The sequence below is a fragment of the Sphaerodactylus townsendi genome, linkage group LG03, assembly GCF_021028975.2.
Source record: "Sphaerodactylus townsendi isolate TG3544 linkage group LG03, MPM_Stown_v2.3, whole genome shotgun sequence".
In the NCBI taxonomy this organism is placed as follows: domain Eukaryota; kingdom Metazoa; phylum Chordata; class Lepidosauria; order Squamata; family Sphaerodactylidae; genus Sphaerodactylus; species Sphaerodactylus townsendi.
Genome location: NC_059427.1, coordinates 24,013,424 through 24,034,850, shown reverse-complemented (window position 1 = coordinate 24,034,850; position 21,427 = coordinate 24,013,424). Strand labels below are relative to the sequence as shown.

The following is a 21,427-nucleotide window of genomic DNA, read 5'->3' as shown; positions in this document are numbered from 1 at the left end:
GGACTTTCTGGCTGCCCCGTTAGAAACACAGTGCACGACCACTTGGATTGGATCATATCCCATCACAGACCAACACCAGCCCATTATCTCTACATAATTTACTGTACAGAGATTAGCATGATTAGCCAGTCTCTCCTCTGAGTCCCAATGGGGGCCTACACACTCTATACCGGTGACTGGCGGGGCGTGGGCTGCTCAAAAGTGGATGGGCAGTCACAGTTCTCTCAGAACTCTTTCAGCCCCACCTACCTTACAAGGTGTCTGTTGTAAGGGGGGGAAAGAAGGCATTTATACACCACTTTGAGACTCCTTAAAGGTAGAGAAAAGAAGGGTATTAAAAACAACGCTTCTTCCTCCTGAATCCCCCACCACTCCCTTTTGTTACAGCCTTTGTAGCGCCAGTCATTTTGCTCCTCCTTCCCCAAGCTACATAGCGCAACTTTTGAAATGAAGCAACCAGAACAGACCCTGTATCACAAACGTGGTCACACTACACGTATATATAAAGGCATGATAACATTCATTTTGACTTTGCAGCCCTTTCCTAATAACTCCCAGCATGGCATGGAATTTCCCATTTCACTGCGCCTCTGCTTTTACTTAGGAAATCACCACAACCAAGATCTCTTAGTTAGACAGTGACTGCCAGTGAACATGAGAATTTGAGGAGTGAGTTGTGCTGGTGTACATCACTTTACATCCCTGCTGATCATGGGGTAGACCTAGAGACGGAGTAAAATGGTTAGCATTTCCTGTAAAAACACACACACAAGCATATAAAACAAACTTATTAGTGGCACCCATGGCTACTCAGAAGATCAAAGAATGGTGGGATTTAAACATTCCTCCTGTATTTTTTCACCTATTTAAGACCCCCTCCCCACTCCCTCCCCCACAGCATTCGTTTACCAGGGGGGAAGACTTACATCTGCTGAATGTGTCTTTTTTTCCCTTGTAGATTTAATTACAGTTATGCACAAGGGATGCATTTAAATCAGCAAAGCCTTGAGAGGAAAGGCTGAGGCAACCCTCCCCGCCACCCCCAGCAAATCTTCTTGATCTTCAAAGCAGCCATGTGAGGCTAATAATTAATCTTTGAAAACCGGCATGAGATCGCAACCATAGATCTCTTTGCATCAGGTCTCCTCTTGTTTGACCTTCATTTGCCTTTTCTGTCCCATTTATCTACTGGGGGAAGGTTCTTCGGTACTTTTAGTCTGCCAAGGTTTTCACCAGCCCGAAAAAAAAACCCGGCCTCATCTGCAAGCAAAGCTCCCTCGTTGCTCATCCCCTCCTCAACTCCAGACCACTTATGAATGAATCACACGACATTGTTTTTTTCAATATAGAAACCTGAAGCATTCTTTGCTTAATTCTGTTTTCGTTTCAAAAACAGCTTGCAGTTATTCTCCGCTGCCTGTTTTAACAAGACGGTCTTGCCTTCAAAGCGTACTCAAGATAAAAACTAGCAAATTTGACAAAAGCTTTTTTTCCAGAAAGTACAGAATGTCTACCAGATCATTTCGACCGACAAGTTTGTGGATGCTTTAAAAAAAAAAAAACACCTCCAAAATGTTGGTAAAGCAGCAGCCACCACTACCAATTTATAAATATATAAAGTTGATGCACAGTCATATACGAGCATTACATGATTTTATGATGGGTTTAAGTTATGAAAAAAGATAAACCGGGGGGGGGGGGATTCTATTCTGAAATAAGAATATTATATTGCACGTAGTATTTTTTTCATTTTATTTTTATGCATCAATCTCTGTGACAAACTCAGGGGCCCCAAATCACTCGAGAGCAGGAAACGGAAGGGAAAAGGGAGAATAGCACAGCTATCAAACCTAGAAATTGCTCCTCCAAACCCCGGAAATTTGGGCCTTGGAGCTCTCTGGATAGCGCTGCATAAGCTAGCCAAAGGGGAAAGGATCACAGGAAAAGATTAACTCTTGCTTTGTCTCAAAAGCAACCTTGCTGAGTAGCACCTAAGAATGCGCTGAGTGACATAAAAACCTCAGCTCTTGGTGAAAAAGGAAACAGTTTATTCAGGTGAGGGGAAAATAAAGGGAAATGAATTATTCTACTCAGGAACAGCATTTTAGAAGGCAATTCTGCCTATTCTACCGTTTCTCCGAAAATAAGACATCCCCTGAGAATAAGACGTAGTAGAGGTTTTGCTGAAGTGCTAAATATAAAACATCCCCCGAAAGTAAGACACAGCAAAGTTTTTGTTTGGAAGCATGTTCGTCAAACGGAACACCAGAGCATGCAGCTGTGGAGCAGAAAAATAAGACATCCCCTGAAAATAAGACATAGCGCATCTTTGGGAGCAAAAATTAATATAAGATACTGTCTTATTTTCGGAAAAACACAGCAATGAAACTAGCACAAAACAAGTGAATAGTAACACATGAACTTTACTTCCCAGTAGGGTTGCCAAACTCCAGTTGGGCCTGGAAATCTGCCAGAATTACAACTGATCTCCATACTACAGAGATCAGTTTCCCTGAAGAAAATGGCTTCTTCGGAGGACAGACTATATGGAATGTGGAGGTCCTTCTTCTTTCCAACTCCCCCTCCCAAGGGGCGTAGCTAGGGAAAATGGAGCCCGGGGCAGACTTTTCAGAGTTTTCTGCCCCCCATGGGCCCCCGCCCCATTTACCTTAGCTGGTGACAGGGCCTGGCAGGGAGGGGAGGGGCGTGCGCAGCCTGGCAGCACCCTCTGCCAGGCCTGGCAGAGCGGGGCGAGGGGGAAGGAGGAAGGGTGTGGGCAATTTCCAGCCCCCCTCGTGACCCCAATGGTGGGCACCCGGGGTCCCTATCCTCCCCATCCATCCCGCGGAAGATACGCCATTACCCCTCCCATCAAATCTCCAGGTATTTCCAATTCAGAGTAGACAACTCTGCTCCCTAAACTACATTGGACACATGAGCTGCTAGAATTAACCCCACCCCTTATTTAGATCCAGGGGGCAGCTCATGTTTATGCTGAGCTGCCCAGCAGAACATGAAGCAGAATGAAGAACAAAGCCAAAAATACTGCTCTTGGGTTAGATACTTATTTTAATTCTTAAAATCGCTGTGTGGAATTGGCTTGTTTTTCCTGCAGTTTCTACCTTTCCTACCTGAACCTCTCCACCACAAAAGGGGTATTACAATGTGCCTTCTGAATGTCCATCTGTGCTAAGAGCTCTGCCCCATCTTCAGTACTCTGCTGTGTTTCCTGGCCATCTAGCCACATGGCTTGTTTTTACTGCCCAAGGCAATCGTAGCTTAGGTTGCCTACACCACGTCACAAAAAAAGGGTGGAAGATGGACAAGGCAGGAAAAAAAATATTTGGAAAAAAAGCGTGCTGGAAAATTCGTTGCATTATTACACTTTGCTAGGTTGAAGCTGACTTAAGCCAAAGCAAAACATATATAATATGCCTTTTAAAACAGACTGCATTTTTAGCCTTTTCCTAAAATTCTTCAAGTTTCTGCTTAAATTTATACAGTCATTCCTCCCACACTGCGACTTTCTACATCATGGTTTTAACCGATAGTGGTTTTCTCTTCCAGCCTCTACCCCAGCACACTGCCCAACACAGCCCTGGAACTGCTTACCTGGGGGTCCGGGCAGTGGTGGGATTCAGCAGGTTCGCACCACTTTGGCAGAACCAGTTGGTAATGGTGCTTGTAAACAACCAGTTGTTAAAGCCTTCGACAAACCAGTTGTTAAATTATTTGAATCCCACGACCGGAACCGGTTGTTAAATTATTTGAATCCCACCCCTGGAACAGTTGTTAAATTATTTGGCAGGAGCGTGGCCTGTTGAGGCTACTTTTGGTCCCAACTTGAACCCCAGAGTCAAAAGATGCCAATAAGACTCCAGAGACGAGATTATAGGTAATAAATAGGGGAAAGGTTTTATTCCACTGCAGATAGGAATAAGCAGAATCTCCCCATAGATTCTAATGGCAGGAAGCAGAAGTAGAGCAAGCTTTATACAAGTTACAAATTGTGAAAGACAGCTGCTGGGACATCAGAGATGACACTGATCTTTTGATCTGTTTCAGAACAAGATACAGAAATACAGAGTACATGACCATTTGAAGGCGGAGATGAACAAAGAGGGGTCTTGGGCTGACCTTACACATTAGGTTTGTTATCTCTGATTTGTTTTATTGAACATGGAACATAAGCATAATGTTCTGCAACATCAGAGTAGGGGTGTTACTCAACATCCCTGCTCTACTGTCAGTTGGTTATCCTTGAGCTATCAGAGACATTTACTTTCTATGTTCCGCTAATCACCTGTCTTCACTACACTTTGAACTGCTAAGAAAGGAGTACAAGATAGTTGTTTTCAGAGCTTGGTACAAAACATCTCTTAATGTCCTTGCTAACGTCCATAAGTTCTCAAAGGATCTTTGTTCAAAGTAAGCACATTCTGCTTTCCAAGGCAGTTTTTGCAGAGGAAATTGTCAGTTCTCTCTCTAGCACAGGCAGAAGTCATGTTAGACAGGAGAGGTTTCAATGTTTCTAATACTATTCTAAAAGTCTACTTTAGATTCTAAAAGAAAAGAATATGTATTTTATCCCTTACAGACCAAGGAAGCGGCAGGGCTGGCAGGGAGGAGAAAGCCAGCCCCAAGCCCCAGGCAGCCAGCGGGAGCCATGAGCCAATGGAGGCAAGCAAGATAGGCTCAGCAATGCAGAGCAGGGATGCAGACCAGGGAAGGGTGGGCCAGCAGCACCTCCTTCCCCCACGTCGCTGTCAGAAGCCAGGATGGACAAAGAGCAGCTGGGGAAAGAGAATGTCCTTAAAGGGCCACAGGGAGGAACAGCCCAGCTTGACATGGAAGCAGGGAAAAATGTACGTGGTTTTCCACACTACGGGGGGACGCTGTGCCCCTAACCCCCACAACGTTGAAGGGACACTGCATATGAATAAGCAAAGCCTAAGAGGACAAACCTTGTGGGAATCCATTCTGAAAGTTCAGGCTTTTGACACTAACCAAGCACCTGTTGTTCATGGACCTCAAAGATGCTACACTCACTAAGAAACTTGTTAACTCAAGCAAGACCTGAAAGGTGAGTGGTATATAGTTGTGGGCTGTCTAGGTTCAACTAGAACCAAGGAACACTGTACAGCAGTGGCGTAGGAGGTTAAGAGCTCATGTATCTAATCTGGAGGAACCAGGTTTGATTCCCAGCTCTGCCGCCTGAGCTGTGGAGGTTTATCTGGGGAATTCAGATTAGCCTGTACACTCCCACACACACCAGCTGGGTGACCTTGGGCTAGTCACAGCTTCTCGGAGCTCTCTCAGCCCCACCTACTTCACAGGGTGTTTGATGTGGGGGGGGGAAGGGCAAGGAGATTGTAAGCCCCTTTGAGTCTCCTGCAGGAGAGAAAGGGGGGATATAAATCCAAACTCTTCTTCTTCTTCTACATGGGAAAGTATATGATACAAAGTAGGAAAGAACATAGAATTCTGAAGGTGTTCATCAGAATATGGAGACAGTACAGCAATATGAGACAGGTGATGCCCTTAATTTCCCCAGTTCATGGCTAGTGAGCCTTAAGATTCCTTGACAAATGATCTTGACGTCAGGGCGAATAGTGGGGATGCAAGCTTGGAAAGGACATCACACTGTCTGACAAACCCAAAATGACTCCATAAATCTCCAGAAAAATCTCTTAAAAGTCTAGAATATGGTAAATAAGATTCAAAATAAGCATAAAGCAATGCAGACTAGGACAAAGCTTTTACCTTCAAATATACACTAAAAAGAGGCCTAAAATATAGCGAACAATGAGGAAGGACCTTGAGATAATGATGGGAATATCAGTGAAACACAACTCAGTGTACAACAGAAGTAAAAAAAAACCTGGCCAATTCCATGGAAGGAAATATCAAGAAAGATATTGAGAATAAAACAAACTGCGTCAAAATAAACCCATGGTGTGGATGTATTTGCAACACTGATTACCAATCTGATTGCACCACATCAAAAAGCATAATAGAGCCCAAATGGAACAAAATTGAGGTATCAAATTGATAACGGAGTTTGAGCACCTTCCCAGTATCAAAAGAAGCTTTAGTGTATGAGGAAAAAAAGACAGAAGAGGGACATGACAGAAGTTTATAAAATGATGCATGGTGCAGAGCTAGGAGACTGAGAGAACTTCTCACGTTCCCAAAACACTAGAACATGGGGTTACTTAATGAAATTGATGACCAGTTGTATAAGGGCTGGCAAATTCCTACACACATACATAATTAATTATGGGGTTGGTTGCCACAAATTATGCTAAATGGCCACTCACTTAGTAGCTTTAAAAGCGTATTAGACTTATCTTTAAATATGTTTATCCATAGCTACTAACTACAATAGCTACAGACTGCCACGGTGGTTAAGAAGGCCCAGCAAAGACTGTACTATCTGAGACTTTTAAGGAAGCAACAACTGGATGGAAAACTCCTGGTGTCCTTTTACCGCTGTGCTATAGAGAGTGTCTTAACCTAGTGCATCTGTGTATGGGTCTCCAGTTGCACAGTGGCAGATAGGAAAAGCTCCAAGGAGGAGTGATCACACTACTGCACAAAGGATTATCGGCTGCCCTCTCTCCTCCTTGGAAGAACTCTACTTGTTCCACAGAGCCTAAACCAATCCCAAAATATTCTGAGGGACCTGTCTCATCCAGCACACTCTCTTTTTGAACTGTTACCATCTGGTAGACGATACAGGTCTATCAAAACTAGGACAAAGAGGCTTCAAGACAGCTTCTACTCTAGAGCTGTGGCTATGCTAAACTCCGTGGCTTCATGTTGATGTGTTTGGGGCTGTGTAGGGATGGGTGGAGGAAGGAGAAAGTGAGAATGATGTATGAGTCTGAAATTGTATGAGTATGATGTATTGTATGAAATTGTATGAGTATGATGTAGGAGTCTGAAATTGTGTGCATCGAGGAATGCTGCTGTAAATTTCGTTGTGCGTGCACAATGACAATAAAATGCTTATGCTTATAAAGGCAACCTTAGCAATCAGGCAATGTGCCAGAAAATATCACTAGCTGAAGGCAAAAAACACTGTAGGAAAAAGGCCTTTTTCTTGCTTCTCTGTGGTCTTCCCATGAGCACCTGGTTTGCTGAACCAGTTAACCTTCCTCAACTGTGGCAAACAAGATGCTGAACTAGATAACCTTTAGTCAAATCCAATAGGGCTCCTGTGTTCTATTCTACCATTTCACAATGAAGAATCCAGGTGGCAATTTGCCCTCCATTTATCTCTGTCATTTTGAATTAACATGAAGTTCAACTTACCCTTTTAATTGTCACTTATGTTTAGATAATGTATTGCCCAAATATAAAATATTCATGCAGTAATTAGCTCTTGTGCCATGATGTTCTTCATCTCTTACAACTCTGCTCTATGACGCATCCAAGAAGAATTCTTGTCATTCTAGGTTTGACTCTGGGAATTAATTGCTTCAGCTAACTGGGACAAGCTGTCTTTGAATTCAATGCCCCAATTGTACTGAACTTTTCAGAAGCTCAATCTACGTTCAGGGTTATCCATAATTACACACAGCTGCTCTTTAGTCATCAGGTTCTAATACATGGAGGCTGGGAAATTCAGTCAGGTATTGCAAAAGTTTAAGGGAAGAAGTCAGGATGATTTAAAATGGTAGAATTCTCTGCAGCATCCATCTACCTGGACAAGAAGGAACCCACAATGTAGGGTAGGGTATACAGTGCTGTATACAGAAGTTATCTCCGTCTCCTAGCTCCAAATCAGACTGTTCGGGTAGACTCCAAAAGGTCTCCTAATGTTCAACTTGATGCCATATGCAGCTGGGTGGCAATAAAAGAAGGGTATACAGTGAGGTATATCTATGAAGATTTACATCAATGCCAATGTCACTGTTCTAAAGATCTCTTCTACAGATGTGGAGGCACTCTCAAATAGTGCACTGGCTGTTTCTACACAGCTTTTCAGCAGTCTCATTCATGGCTGCTTCATTCATGGCTGACGCAACCCTAGATGCCATGACCTTTTCCAGCAGGTTTTTAACTCATTAACTATCCCATGGAAGAACCCGGAACAGAGCTTCCAACCCCCAACTGGTGGAGAATGTAGCTGCAGTGGTCCTTACGGGGACCTCATGGTGGAAGCCTATTCGTCCAGTCCTCCATCAGTTGTACTGGTTACCAGGAGTACCAAGTCAATTTCAAGGTTTTGGTCCTAACCTGTAAAGCTCTTGAGTAGTCTGGGGGGGCCTTCATATATGTGGGACCACCTCTGCAAGTACACCTCCAAGACAGCACTTTGCTATATGCATACTTGTTCGGGGGCCCTGACCCAAAATATATCTGGCGACCTTCAATCAGGACAAGAGTAGTTTCGGCTCTGGCTCCAGTCTGGTGGAATGCTTTGCTGAATAAGATCCAGGTCTGGAGGGACTTGTCTTAGTTCTTCAGGGCCTGCAAGATAGAGCTATTATGCCAGCCTATGGCTCAGGGCAGCAACAGCATTTTCATCACAGCTGGCCTTCCTGCCCATTTCCCTATCCTGGCCCCTTTGCTCTTTCCTTCCTTTCCACATCTTTTCATTCCCCTGAGTGAGAGTGGTTTTGTGGCACTTTTTGGAAAATGGCAATGGTTGTGATTTTAACTGTGAATCCACCCTGGGGCAGAGTGGCCTATAAATCAAATTAAAGAAATAAGACCTGTGAGCTCCTGCTGTCCAGCTAGAATCCAAAGGTCTCCTAATGTTCAACTTGATGTCATATGTGGCTGAGCTGCAGTAAAAGAAATGCAAGTACCATCTCTTCCAAGTAGTGGAAAACTGAATTAACCTGGCATAAGGGCAGGGTCTGGACAGAGGACCAATTTGTATACATGCCTGAGTTGGACAACAGTGTTGCCATCACTGAGACTCTGCATATTCAGGTGATGGTTACCAGAAAGGCTCCCTCAAGGTGAGCTGGGAGGTTCCTTTTGGCCATGACTTCAAAAGAGGATTGTGAGAAGCGAGTTCAGATTGCAAGTGGGAACTTTGTGGATTACTGATGGATTAGTTGAAGCCTCTTTCTTAAAGATGTAGCAGATGTGAGAATATGAAGCAATGTTCGCCATAGCCCAGGCTGCTCCCCGCCCCCCCCATAATTTCTATCAGCCACTTCTGTTCAGTCATTAGGAACTTAAGAATGTCTTCAACTTGACGTAGACGATCAGACCCTTCAGCAACAGATCCCTGCACTCTGGGATGTTTCCAGTATAGATGTTTGGACAGCACAAGCAGGTCCATAAACCAGGAACATTTTGACCAATGTGGGATTATTAGGATTACTGCATTTTTAACTCCTTCATCCTCCTGAGAACCCGCAAGATTAGGTCAATCAGCAAAAGCATACACCAGACCTTCTAAAGTCCAATATGGTTCCTGTTCCCTCAAGCTTGGGGTGTGTTATTTTGCCATCTGCGTGCTTTCTGTAGTAGCATAATATAAATCCACTGTTGTGTCACCTGTACAAAGAATACCTTGTCCACTTTAAGCTCTGGATGGCCATCCCACTCTGCTAATACCCTCTAGAAGACTGGCCTGGAAGGACTGCAGGTTGTTCTGGCACACTTCCTGATGGTCATGGGACAACCGCAGACCCTCACCTGAACAGATAAAGCTATGTATAGTAAATCAGATCACTGACCTACAAGGACAACACTGTCCATACTGCCTACGCTGACTGGCATAAATGTTCTGTGGTCTCAGGGGTCTTTCATATCATCTCCTTCATAGCACTGGAGATGCTACACCCCTGAGCCATGGCCCCTTCCAGCCATCAGCTGATACAAACCTTGGTGGCTACCTGGTTCATGCAGTTAAGCACATGTCAACCTCAACATGATCCCTGAAATCTCTCAGAGCCAGTTTCAAGTTCCGGTCCATTTACACTGTACTTTCTGTTCTGAGGTCAAGCACACTTTGTAAGCCATCAACTCTGACATGTGAGCTTTCTAGCTGCAACTCTATATGCACCTGATCAGGAGTAAGTTTGACTGAGCTCAGTGAGGCTTACTGCCAGCAAAAGCTCATGCTATCATTTTTCCTCATCTCTTGTTTCCAACTAATTCTAGGAGGAAGAATCTGAATTGTCATATATTACCTGACACATTTAAAATATTGCACTCAGTATAAGAAAAGTGATTAATTTGCAAACTGATGCTCCAGATGGTCACCTGAAAGCTACCATTTTTCTTCCCAAAGATTGTATAGCATGCTGGTGGATGAGGCCACTAACATGGCAACAAAAGGGATGTGATTGTAGTTGTCACTTCCTAAAAGCACAACAACTACTTAAAATGTCACCGAGCAGCAGAAACAGTATTCTGGTCTTGTCAAAAAGCTTTCTGGCAGTTTGCGAAGACTTCAGAGTTAACATTTCAAGATAGCTGGCAGCTGCTTGAAATTCCAATAGAAGTCAATTGGCAGTACTAATTCTGTTAACAAAGGTGTTGAAAGGGTGCCACTCGGCCAAGATTTGTAACTGGTGGAATAATAAAACTGGGTACTATAGTTCATTTAGTCCAGGGGCCATGCTGGCAGGGGCTGATGGGAATTGTAGTCCATTAACATCTGGAGAGCCGCAGTTTGCAGACCCCTGATTTAGTCTAACAGATCACATGCACAGGTGTCAAACTCGCGCCCCTCCAAATGTCATGGACTACAGTTCCCATCATCCCCTGCCAGCATCATCCCTAAAGTGCGGGTCTTCTACCATTTCACGCAACACCAGCTACAGATTGAATTATCATGCAAATGATAATTTGTTGGTCCCCAACACTCCAAAATCTGCCTGAGGCAACTATCACTATGGTTGCTTCTGCTGTAGGAGTACATTTGGCTTGTGACTTCCCCAACATTTTGTGAAACCCTCTGGCATTTTGAGATTGCCCCTTACTCATGCAGTGACCATTTTTGTTGACAGGCCTTACCCTCAGGACAGCCATTTTGTGGTAGCACCCACTACAGCCTCTCCAAAGTCCAAAAGTCCCCACAGGATCAATAGGGTTGCAGACCTCTGAATTAGGTCAGTAGATGCATGTATTTTCACAACACACTTTTGCCAGCTGCCATCAACTGAGATGATAAATGATCAAATTAATATTAAGAAAGTACTAAAAGCAAAGCTACCTGGTCTAGGTTTTTGAAAAGGAGGATGTCTTTACACGCTTCCTGCAATCTGCACCTCTGCTCATCTGTTTTGGGATGAACGACCTGCAAAACATGAGAAAAGTATGCAATGCTGTGACAGAAAAATCCAACTGAAGTTGAAACGCAGAATTTCACTGCAAACCTGGATACTGTTTTACTATACCTAGTTCGAATGCAAACAAACCAGCAATAAGCAACCACAGTACATTCCATGCATGTACAAATCAGCCCATCAAAATTTTTAAAACATTTTCAAAAATAAAGATTTTTTGCTTGGAAAAAAGTAAATATTATACCAATGGCATTTTAAAAATTCACAGATTGCAAGTGGGAACCCTAAAGCCCTAAATCATCGGTCCACAACCTGCGGTACAGGTACCCCCAACAGGTACGCAGAACTCTTGAATGGTGGTGGGCGGAGGAAGAAAAGTGGCTGACGTCCCATCCCCATCTACACCGCCACGGGGAAAAAAGCCTATGGTTGCTTTATAAGTAAGATTAGCTCACTTCTAGGGGAGTGGTGGCTGGGAGGAGACCAAGGGTGGGGACAAGGTTAGGGAAACAGCACCCTCCCAGGCCTGTCCCCGCCCCCAATCTCCATCCAGCTGCAGCACAGCTTGCTTGAAAGTTAAGTTTAATTTTAAACCAAAGGCTTTTTTTTCAGTGGTGGGAGGGGGGCAGCAGGTGGAGGGAACATGGGCAATGTCCCCCCCCCCTGCAGCTCCCTCTTCCCTCCTTTCTCTCTTTCCCCCCTTTCTCTCTCTCCCTTCCCCTCCCCTTCTTCATTGGGCCATTTATTTTCAGTAACATATAAATTTGAAACAGCAGCAATTGTATTAATTACAAATATTTTGCTAAAATGGAAATACAATTTCAGGGAAATGGGTTGCCAGGGAGTTTACCAGCAAACAAAGCCCTAAATATTTTGGGTCCTTAGTCCTAAATATTCTGGATCTAAATTGCCTGAAGGAAACCAATGCCCATATGAACTTGCCCAGATGTTGAGATCATCCAGAGACACACTTTTGCAGGTGTCTGCTAAGTACTCACAGGAGGACTTCTATGGCTACAGCCCACAAATTATGGAACTCCTTCTTTACTGAGGTACAATAATCCTCTTATTTGACAGGCTTTTATTGAAATTTCAAACCATCTTTTCCAGAAGGCATCCAATATATAATTGTGATTATGCTGCCAAGTAGTTTGGATGTCTTTCAGAGATTTAAATGGTTTATAATATAGGGATGGTTAAGACATCTGATTACATTGGTAATTATGACACCTAATTACACTGGTGTCTGCACTGCCTTGTACTGCTCATGGGATCAAATCCGGTTGTAAAGGACTTCCAACAGGCACTAAAAACCAGTCTGAACCTGTAATCCTGGTACTTAGAACTGGCGCTTTAGCACCTCCCAAAAACCATGCGTGGTAAACCACGGATGTGGTTGTATTAATCCCGTTCAACATAATTTAATGTTCTTCTATGGAGGTCATCGGGGCACTTCAGTTTCACAGCTACTCTCTGTACCATCACATCAGATTGGTGATTAAATATTCCCTGTGTGACAGGACACATCTAAATGAGAATTTTAGTTTTGTTTTGATTTGTCCTGCACAGCTAATCAGGCGAATTCACAGTCTCTTTTAATCATCACTGTATGTATTGGTTGTTTATCCCTCACTCACCTTAAAAAGATAATGGTGGTTCCCTATGCAAGCATTGGGTCATTACTGACCCATGGAGTGAACAGACTATGTTTACAGAGTGGTTTGCCACTACCTTCCCCAGTCATTTACACTTTCCCTCCAGGCCAGGTACTTATTCTACTGACCTCAGAAAATTGGAAGCTTAGTCAACCTTGAGCCAGCTACCTAAAGCCAATTTCCACAGAGATCGAGCTTTGACTGCAATACTACAGCTTACCACTTTCCTTCACACAATTCTTTGGAGTAAACTCCTGAAAAACCATTAGTTCAGTGGTTCTCAACCTGGGGATCGGGACCCCTTTGGGGGTCGAACGACCTTTTCACAGGGGTCGCCTAAGACTCTCTGCATCAGTGTTCTCCATCTGTAAATTGGATAAATGTTAGGGTTGGGGGTCACCATAACATAAGGAACTGTATTAAAGGGTCGTGGCATTAGGAAGGTTTAGAACCACTGCATTAGTTACTACTCTGAACTGTCACATTTGCCAGATATTGTACTGGCAATTGCATCCATTCATTGTGGTTAATTCTATAAAACAATTAATCTCTGCAAATGGAAAATTTTCCACAGAAACAAATAACCACTAGAAAATTTAACCCCACATCTCTGAAAAGAGTAGTAAATCCCATTAAACTGCACCAGAATCATATATATGGTTTTCCATTCTCTTACCCTTGGTTCTGCTTCATCATCTTCTTCGTCTGGGTTAAATGCTTCTGCACAGACTAGAAAAAGAAGGAAAAGCAATTTTTTTAGTTTAAACATTGCCCTGTATGAATTCATGAACAATGAATTCTAAACACACCCAAATTAATCTTCTGGTGAATTACAGATCCCCAGTATTACAGCTCATGTTTTTTTCTCCTTTTGCTACAGATACAATCAAAAAAGCCTTTTTAAAAAGTTTTTAATCTCTTTAGCAATCCTGAGCTTGTTCTGTGCTCTAGTTTTTCTGACTTTCTCCCTACACTTTCTAGCAATTTGTTTGGTAATTCCTCCCCCTTTTCTATTTCCTGTACATGTCCCCTTGAAATCTCAGCTCAGTTGAAAGTTCTTTAGACATTCATTCTGGTTTCCTTAGACACCTCCTGTTTTTCCTCCTTGTTGGATATGTTTGAAATTGTGCCTTCCAAGGCCTCACTTTTAAGAAACTCCCATGTGTCATGCCCTCCTCTTTTAGTCTTCTTAACCACAGGATCATGCCCATAAGTTTCCCAAGTTTACTGAAATCAGCTTTCTTGAAGTCTAGAATGCATGTCTGACTACACTTGGCATCCCCTTTCCACTGTAGAACAAACTCCAGGAGAACATGGTCACTCCCACCTAAGGATCCTACCACTTCCACCCTGTTAACCAAGTCATCATTATTGGATAGGAGCAGATCTAAAACGGCCGATCCCCTTGTTGCCTCTTCCATCTTTTGGACCATCAAATTGTCTGCAAGGCAAGTGAGGAATTTGTCGGATCCTAGTCTTACAGTCCTCTCTAAGAGTTTGGCTTGTGTTTAAGCATGCTAGACTAGTGAATATGCGGAGAGAGAGGTTCGCATCCTCAGAGTGTTAACTGGGAGAGAACATGTCTCAGGAGGCTGCGGAAGTCTCAGAACCTGTCTTCTGTGGTAAAGCAGGAAAGCTTGAGGAAGAGACAGACACTATCTCAAAGCCCCAGTTTCTGAGGGAAAAAAACTAGTGAAATATTTGTGAGAAACTTGAGGCTGAGGGAAGGTCAATATTCACCTCAAGAATACAAACTTGGTTGTCAACTGTTCTCCCTTCTCTGAAATTATCAACTGCATTATATATACATAATTTTTATACTTTTTTTCTGAACCATCTTATTCCCTCACCCTTACAAGTAAATAAATGTTTTTGCCCTATGTCTTTTTCTGTTTTCCTCATGGGCGCTAAACTTATTTTAGTCAGAACCCATTTGGGTTAAATCTGTCGGGTGGAGAGTTGGAGTAAGGACCACCCTGGTTGAACTTTGCTTCACGCTACATCTGTGTAAATGCATGTTTAAGAGCCCAACCTTCATACCACCCAAAAGGGTAATCAAAATATAGTCAAGGTTTCCCACTCTACATGATCTCATGCTGCCCTCACTGGGTAAGCCGAACAGTAGCCATTAGGAAGACAGTCCTGGTGAACAAGGTCTGGTCTCCAGGGTACTCTAATGTTCTGGTTTTCTCTGAGGGGGAAACTGTGATCCAACTGTCCTCTTTAGGAGGGGTGACAAACTTGAGACTTCGTTCCTCACTGACCATAGTATCCACATCCTGCATCAGAAATCACAGTACATACTACTGATCGCAATATTATATATCTGTAATTCTTTTAAGAAGAGATGTTAAAGGCCATCGATACCAAGGTCAACTATGTTGAAGAACACATTCACCCTGAAGTAGTTTTCAGCATCTATTTTTGTCTGCATTAATCTGTTATAATTAGAAATCTTCTTTAAAATATTAATATGTTGTGTTAAAAAATCCTCTTTGACTCTATTTACAATATCAATATTCTTTACCAAAGAGTCCCCTTTGCTTCTACCTGAGGGAGTGGGCCTCCTCAAAATCATAGGCCCATGCCAACTGGTCCAGACAAGTACAAAGGCCCATGCCAACTGGCCCAGACAAGTACAAAGATGTCTTTCACTATGTCATTCTATGAGTTACCGGTTCCTGGGGCATATGGTCATCCACTATCAGTTAGTGGCAGTTATCTTTGGTTGTGATCCAGCGAGACAGTTACATTGAGCAGGGTTGCCAAGCCAACTCACAAAGCAACCCCTACTTATACATATTTCTAATGTTTTTTGTATTGCATTTCTGCAGAGGTACATTGGGGAAAGTGCAAGTAAAAACATCACATCAGAATAGCTGCAGTCAGTTGTCTCCAAAGAGGAAAATGTTTCTGCTCTCCTCAGAAAAATAACCAAAAAAAATGTTTTTAACCAAAGTTTTCTTCAGCAACGTAGCTTACGATGAATGTGAAGATGTTCTAACAGCAACAAATAAGCAGTCGTTGTTTTCTTTTATTCTTTTGTTCATTCTGTTCCTTCTCTGTTTAAGAGCAGTCTTGGCTGATGAATCTCTGTGTCATTAAGAATTTACAGAGATACACTCAGTGGTACTTTATTCATAAGCTTTGACAATACCAAAGTCTTGGCAGGGTGCCGACTACCACAGTGATTAAGCCCAGTAAGAAGCAGGACAAAAAGCCATTCTTTTTTTTAAAAAAAATCAAAATCACTCACATCATTCACAAACCTGCAAATCACATGCGAATTAACAGTTCTCAGCCTCCACCTAACAATAAAGCTCCCTTTAATACACCATATTTCCTACAACGAACACATATAAAGAAAACACTAGCCCTTTGCGAAGCCAAGCATTCGTTTAAGAAATACTGCTCGTTCAAATCTGATTGCAAAACAGAACTAAAGCTGAAATGAGGAATACTACTTAAAACACTCATTCTTTATTCCCCACCCTATTAAGTAAAACACAACAATTAGCTCTTTAACATATAATGTGAGCTAAGATCACAAGAAAACTGCTTTCAGAGTATATCTTAATAAGTGGCACGGTATTTTTGATGGTAGGAATGTTCTTCACATTTTAATGGACATGTGAGGAAAGGAAGACACAAGGAAAAGGGGCCACAGCTGCCAACAAGTTCACCAATTTCAGGTTCTGGTTTTGACCTTTAAAGCTATGTACTACTTTGGGCCCACATATTTACTGGGCTGCTACTTCCATTTTGAGTCTGCAAAAGCACTTTCCTCGTGGCAGAAGGGCTTGCCATTTATTTAGGAATTCGTACCCCCATTTTCCTCCCCAATGGGAGGGCTAAAGCCCCGCCCCCATTTTACTTTCACAACAATCCTGTGAGGTTGTTTAGGCTAAGGAAGAGTGTAGTTGGTCCAAAACCACCCAGACAGATTGCATAGCAGAGAGGTGACTTACACCAGGGTCTCCCAGATTCTTGGCACAATCACTCCATATCCTGGCTCTCTACTGACTGCCCCCTCGAAAAATTCAAATCTCTAGTCACTCAAATGGGAACTTTTCCTGAGACAGCCCACTTTTATAGGGGCATGAAATATTGGTTGCACTCTAGGAAAAGCTGCACATTTTTTAAAAAGATGCAAATAAAAAGACTGCCTTTAGCTAAAGTTTCGAAATTTTATTTTTATTTACACTGTTGTTTTAACCATTTGCTTATAGGTTTAAATTTTTTAAAGATACTTGGTGATCATTTCTCCCATCACTCAAAGCAGTTTTTATATTTTAAAAAAAAACCATCCACCTAAAGCTGGGAAATGGTGAGCGGGGGAAAAAATAAACTGTAAGAGAAAGCGAGGATATTGTTGAAGGATGGCAAGTTAGAATGGAAAGAGGCAAGTGGGAAAACACAGGTTGAGAGGGCAACGTTGCAGGAAGACAGCTCTAGATACTGTGCATGGAGATTTATAAAGCTCCTGCAAGGCCTGCTATATCACAGTTTCTTTTCCTTCAGTCACATCAACTCCTTCATCAATACCATCCTCAGGGGCAGCTTTCAAGTTCACTTTCATGTTATAGTGTGCAAGTTCAGAAGACAGCATAAAAGCTTACAGGGGCTGCCTTTTGCAGATTTCACAACTAGTGTTGAGCTACTCAGCACTCGGCATACAGACTTTATTAAAAAAATTGAAGTCAGGAGGACAGTGATCAGCGTTTAAACGGAAGGGTAACAGCACTGCTGAAGCACAAGATACATCCGATGCAAATTTTGAAAAAGGGGCAATGCTTTTAATCCCATTACTTAATTATTGAACTCTCCCTTTTTCAACAGAATTCCATTTAACTCTTACTTCGGGGTACCACTGTCTTTTGCGTTTACGTTAAAGAAAATCCATATTTATGTTCACAGATGCACCAGAAAGGTTCAATCAAACTGTCAAAAGGACACAATCCCTCTGTCTTCCCTACAGTTAGTGATGATATCCAAACACAAGAGCTATCCCTAAATTTGGCCGTTTCTTTCCCCAATTAAGAATCCCAGTCTCTGGGGAAGAAACAAATCACAGTGAAGGCACAGTGTTGAACTTCACATCTAACTGAAGTCAGACAGAAGATGTCAATCTTGGGGCACAAGGTAACAGGAGGAAACCCTACGACTAAGCAAGCTCATGTTCATCATAAATATTATATGCATTTTATAATGCTTGAGCTCTGGATAGGTGAACTGCTATAAGTGCTATTCCCCTGTGGAATCGTCCTTCAAAATGTGAGATACAGAAAGGAACAAGACAAGGTTGCCCACTATCTCCTCTCTTGTTTATTCCAGTCCTTGAAGTATTAAATAGAGATATAAGACATGATAAGAGGATTGGGAGAATAAAAATTTAGGAAAAAACCTTATAAATTAAGAGTCTTTGCAGATGACTTGGTGTTGGTATTGGAAAGTCCCTTCAAGGGAACCAAGTTTTTAACGTTAAAACTGAAACTATTTGGTGAATTAGTGGGTTTCAAAATTAATAAACAAAAATGTTTTTAACAAAAAAATGTGAAATTATAAGGTCAAATACAGCTGATGAGTAAAATGGGCTTTAAGGTAGAAAAAAGGTATAATACCTGGGTATTATGTTGACAAATATAAACTGTACATTATTTCAAAATAGTTATGTTAAAACATGGAATGATGTTAAAAAAGACTTGTCAAGGTAGAATAATTTTCACTTATTGTTGTTAGGGGGAATTGCTGGGATTGACATGAAGGTACTACCAAGAATGCTTTTTTGTTTATTTCAAACAATACCAGTGTTGACTAATGATACTAAGAATATATCCAATTTAGCAAGGGGGGGAACTCTGAATTAAATATAAAACATTAAAAGATGCAAAGGAAACAGGAGGTCTAGGTTTTACCTGCTTTAAAATTATATTTTGCTGCCTTTTGTTTGGGTTGGCTGAAATAGTGGTTATGTTGAGAAACAGAAGAAGAACTTTTTGAGATTCCTAACAGGAAATGTATCGAGGGGCCTTGGAAGGCTATATGAGGTTAACTAAAAATCCGGAAGGTTAACCAGCCCCACCTCATATTTTCACCACTTTGAAGTGCTTGTAACTGAAAACTGTCTATGTAAAATTATGTACTTATTTCTGATAGGATATAATGTTGGATGATGAAATGTATATATGAAGTGTATGAAAACACATGATTTATTGTATACTTTCATTTATAAACTGAGCTATTTGTTAAAATATACCACGTGGCCTTTTGGATACTAATTGCATTTTTGCATTGTTTATGAGAAACAGAAGATTGCTGGAGTTAGAGCGACATGATTTGCAATTCAGAGGGCATGCCCATGGTATGACAAAGTTAAAGTCAATAAGAATTTCAATATATTAGACATGCCATTCTGAGAATATGGCATAAGAATAAATCTAGCTTATGTCAAAAAACATTGTTATGGTTTTCATCACAAGAGACCCTATGCAGAGGAGAAATGATACCGGAAAACAGTTGGTTAACATACCATGATGCACTAGACTTTTATCAAGAGGAATGCAAAATGAAATCAAGAGAAGATTTACTAGCAGGACATGCCTGTCTTTGGTTTTTCTATGCACAATTATTAGAAATATTTAAAACAAATAAAAGATCTTGTGGTTTTGAAGATTCTAAGGCAGAATTTGAAGTGGAACTATGAATAAATGATGATAGTGATATAGTCAAAGTGATAATGCATTTCCTAGGGTCTGTGAGTCTATTTACCAGGTAATGATTGGCCCATGGTAATGGCAATGTAAAAAACTGGGAGGCAAAGGTGAAAGACAGCTAACCCTACCTCTTCAGCTACTCAAGTGCTCCAATATGACCTGCTCATCTAGTATTAAATCCTTGATGAAGGGTATTTCTCATTAACCCTGCCATGAAACATTCTCCAGAATTGCCTACCATATTGCTACTGTCTTCATTAATGCTATGGACATATTTTTCCCTCAGTTCTAAAATAATTTCATCCAATCAATAATGGGAAACACAGTAATATGTGTACATTTATACTGCAGTATTTTCCTAAGAGCAATGAAATGAAGATTTTAAATCCGTTTTACAACTATTTTAACTGCTATTAAATATCAGACCATCATCCAACACAGAGATATAACAGAAAACACAATCCCCAACTTTCCATCTGTTTCTTGCTTCAACAACTTCTGCCCTCCAAGAGAAACCATCTAAAATTGTTTTTAGTGGTGGTTTAACAGTGAGGGAAAGGAGGAGAGATACTAGCAACTGGATGAAAAAGCTGGGTATTCATGTGGCTTGTCAACTGCAGGTTCAAATAGGTTGCAAATTGCAGCTTTCATCAATAGGTTTCCAGGCAACGTATTCTGAAGCTACACTTTACCCTTTTATCTTTGGATAACTAGGGGAAAATCCCAAACATTTACGTTGGAGCAGCAGTGGCGTAGGAGGTTAAGAGCTTGTGTATCTAATCTGGAAGAACCGGGTTCGATTCCCAGCTCTGCCGCCTGAGCTGTGGAGGCTTATCTGGGGAATTCAGACTAGCCTGTGCACTCCCACACACACCAGCTGGGTGACCTTGGGCTAGTCACAGCTCTTCGGAGCTCTCTCAGCCCCACCCACGTCACAGGGTGTTTGTTGTGAGGGGGGAAGGGCAAGGAGATTGTAAGCCCCTTTGAGTCTCCTACAGGAGAGAAAGGGGGGATATAAATCCAAACTCTTCTTCTTACTCTTCTTCTTGTTGCACAGGGAGAAGCTGCTTCTCAAGTTGGAAGCACGGCAGAGTACCAAGCTGGCTACCGCACCTGGTCATGCCCACTGAAATAGCGACAGTAGCACCTGAGCATTGCAATGAAGCCTGCCATTGTCCTCATCTCCATGCCAGACACAAAGAATCCCCTCCTGTGATCTTCCTTGGGAAGTCGAAAGCTAGAAAAGTCAGACCCCCCACATGGTAATACACAATCCTGTCTGCTTGTCATCTCCTCGCCACCAATGCTGGCAGCCAGAAAGGCTATACATACAGACAACAGCACACAACAGAAGCTACAACCTAAACAATTCATAAAGTCCTGAAGACAACTTTGAGTCTTTCAGAACCAAAAACCCTCTAAATGAATTGTGCAGCTCACAGTCATCGATAAAACGCTTTCTCCTGCAGAGCTGTCAAAATTCTTCCCGGCACATAAACAACATTCACTTCTCACTGACAAAAAAAAAACCCCACCTAGCACCTCCATTGTGAAAGCAAGTGTTATGTAGAATCTGGCTGCACAACTGATGTTGTTGTGGTCACTCCTGGATAATGTGCATCGCCTCACTTGTGTGACTAATGACAACACCCAAACCCACATCTGTTTGTGTTTCGTCTGCCTATGGTTCCAGTCTTTGGATTTAAGCATCCACAGATGGGGAGGGCATTTTATTTCCCTCCGGTTTCTATTTCACACCCTTTCACCTGATCTTTCAAACTGATCTTCAGGCGCATAC

General features: G+C 42.1%; 1 protein-coding gene across 1 annotated transcript in view; it reads right to left on the bottom strand.

The window, feature by feature from the left end:
- Positions 1-21,427, bottom strand: part of PRKAR2A (protein kinase cAMP-dependent type II regulatory subunit alpha) — a 118,437-nt gene that overhangs the window by 26,993 nt on the left and 70,017 nt on the right. Inside the window, exons 3-4 of the mRNA XM_048489811.1 lie at positions 13,593-13,645; positions 11,189-11,272 (exon numbers count right to left, since the gene is read on the bottom strand). Coding sequence (XP_048345768.1) covers positions 11,189-11,272; positions 13,593-13,645 — 137 coding nt within the window. The remainder of the gene's footprint in view (positions 1-11,188; positions 11,273-13,592; positions 13,646-21,427) is intronic.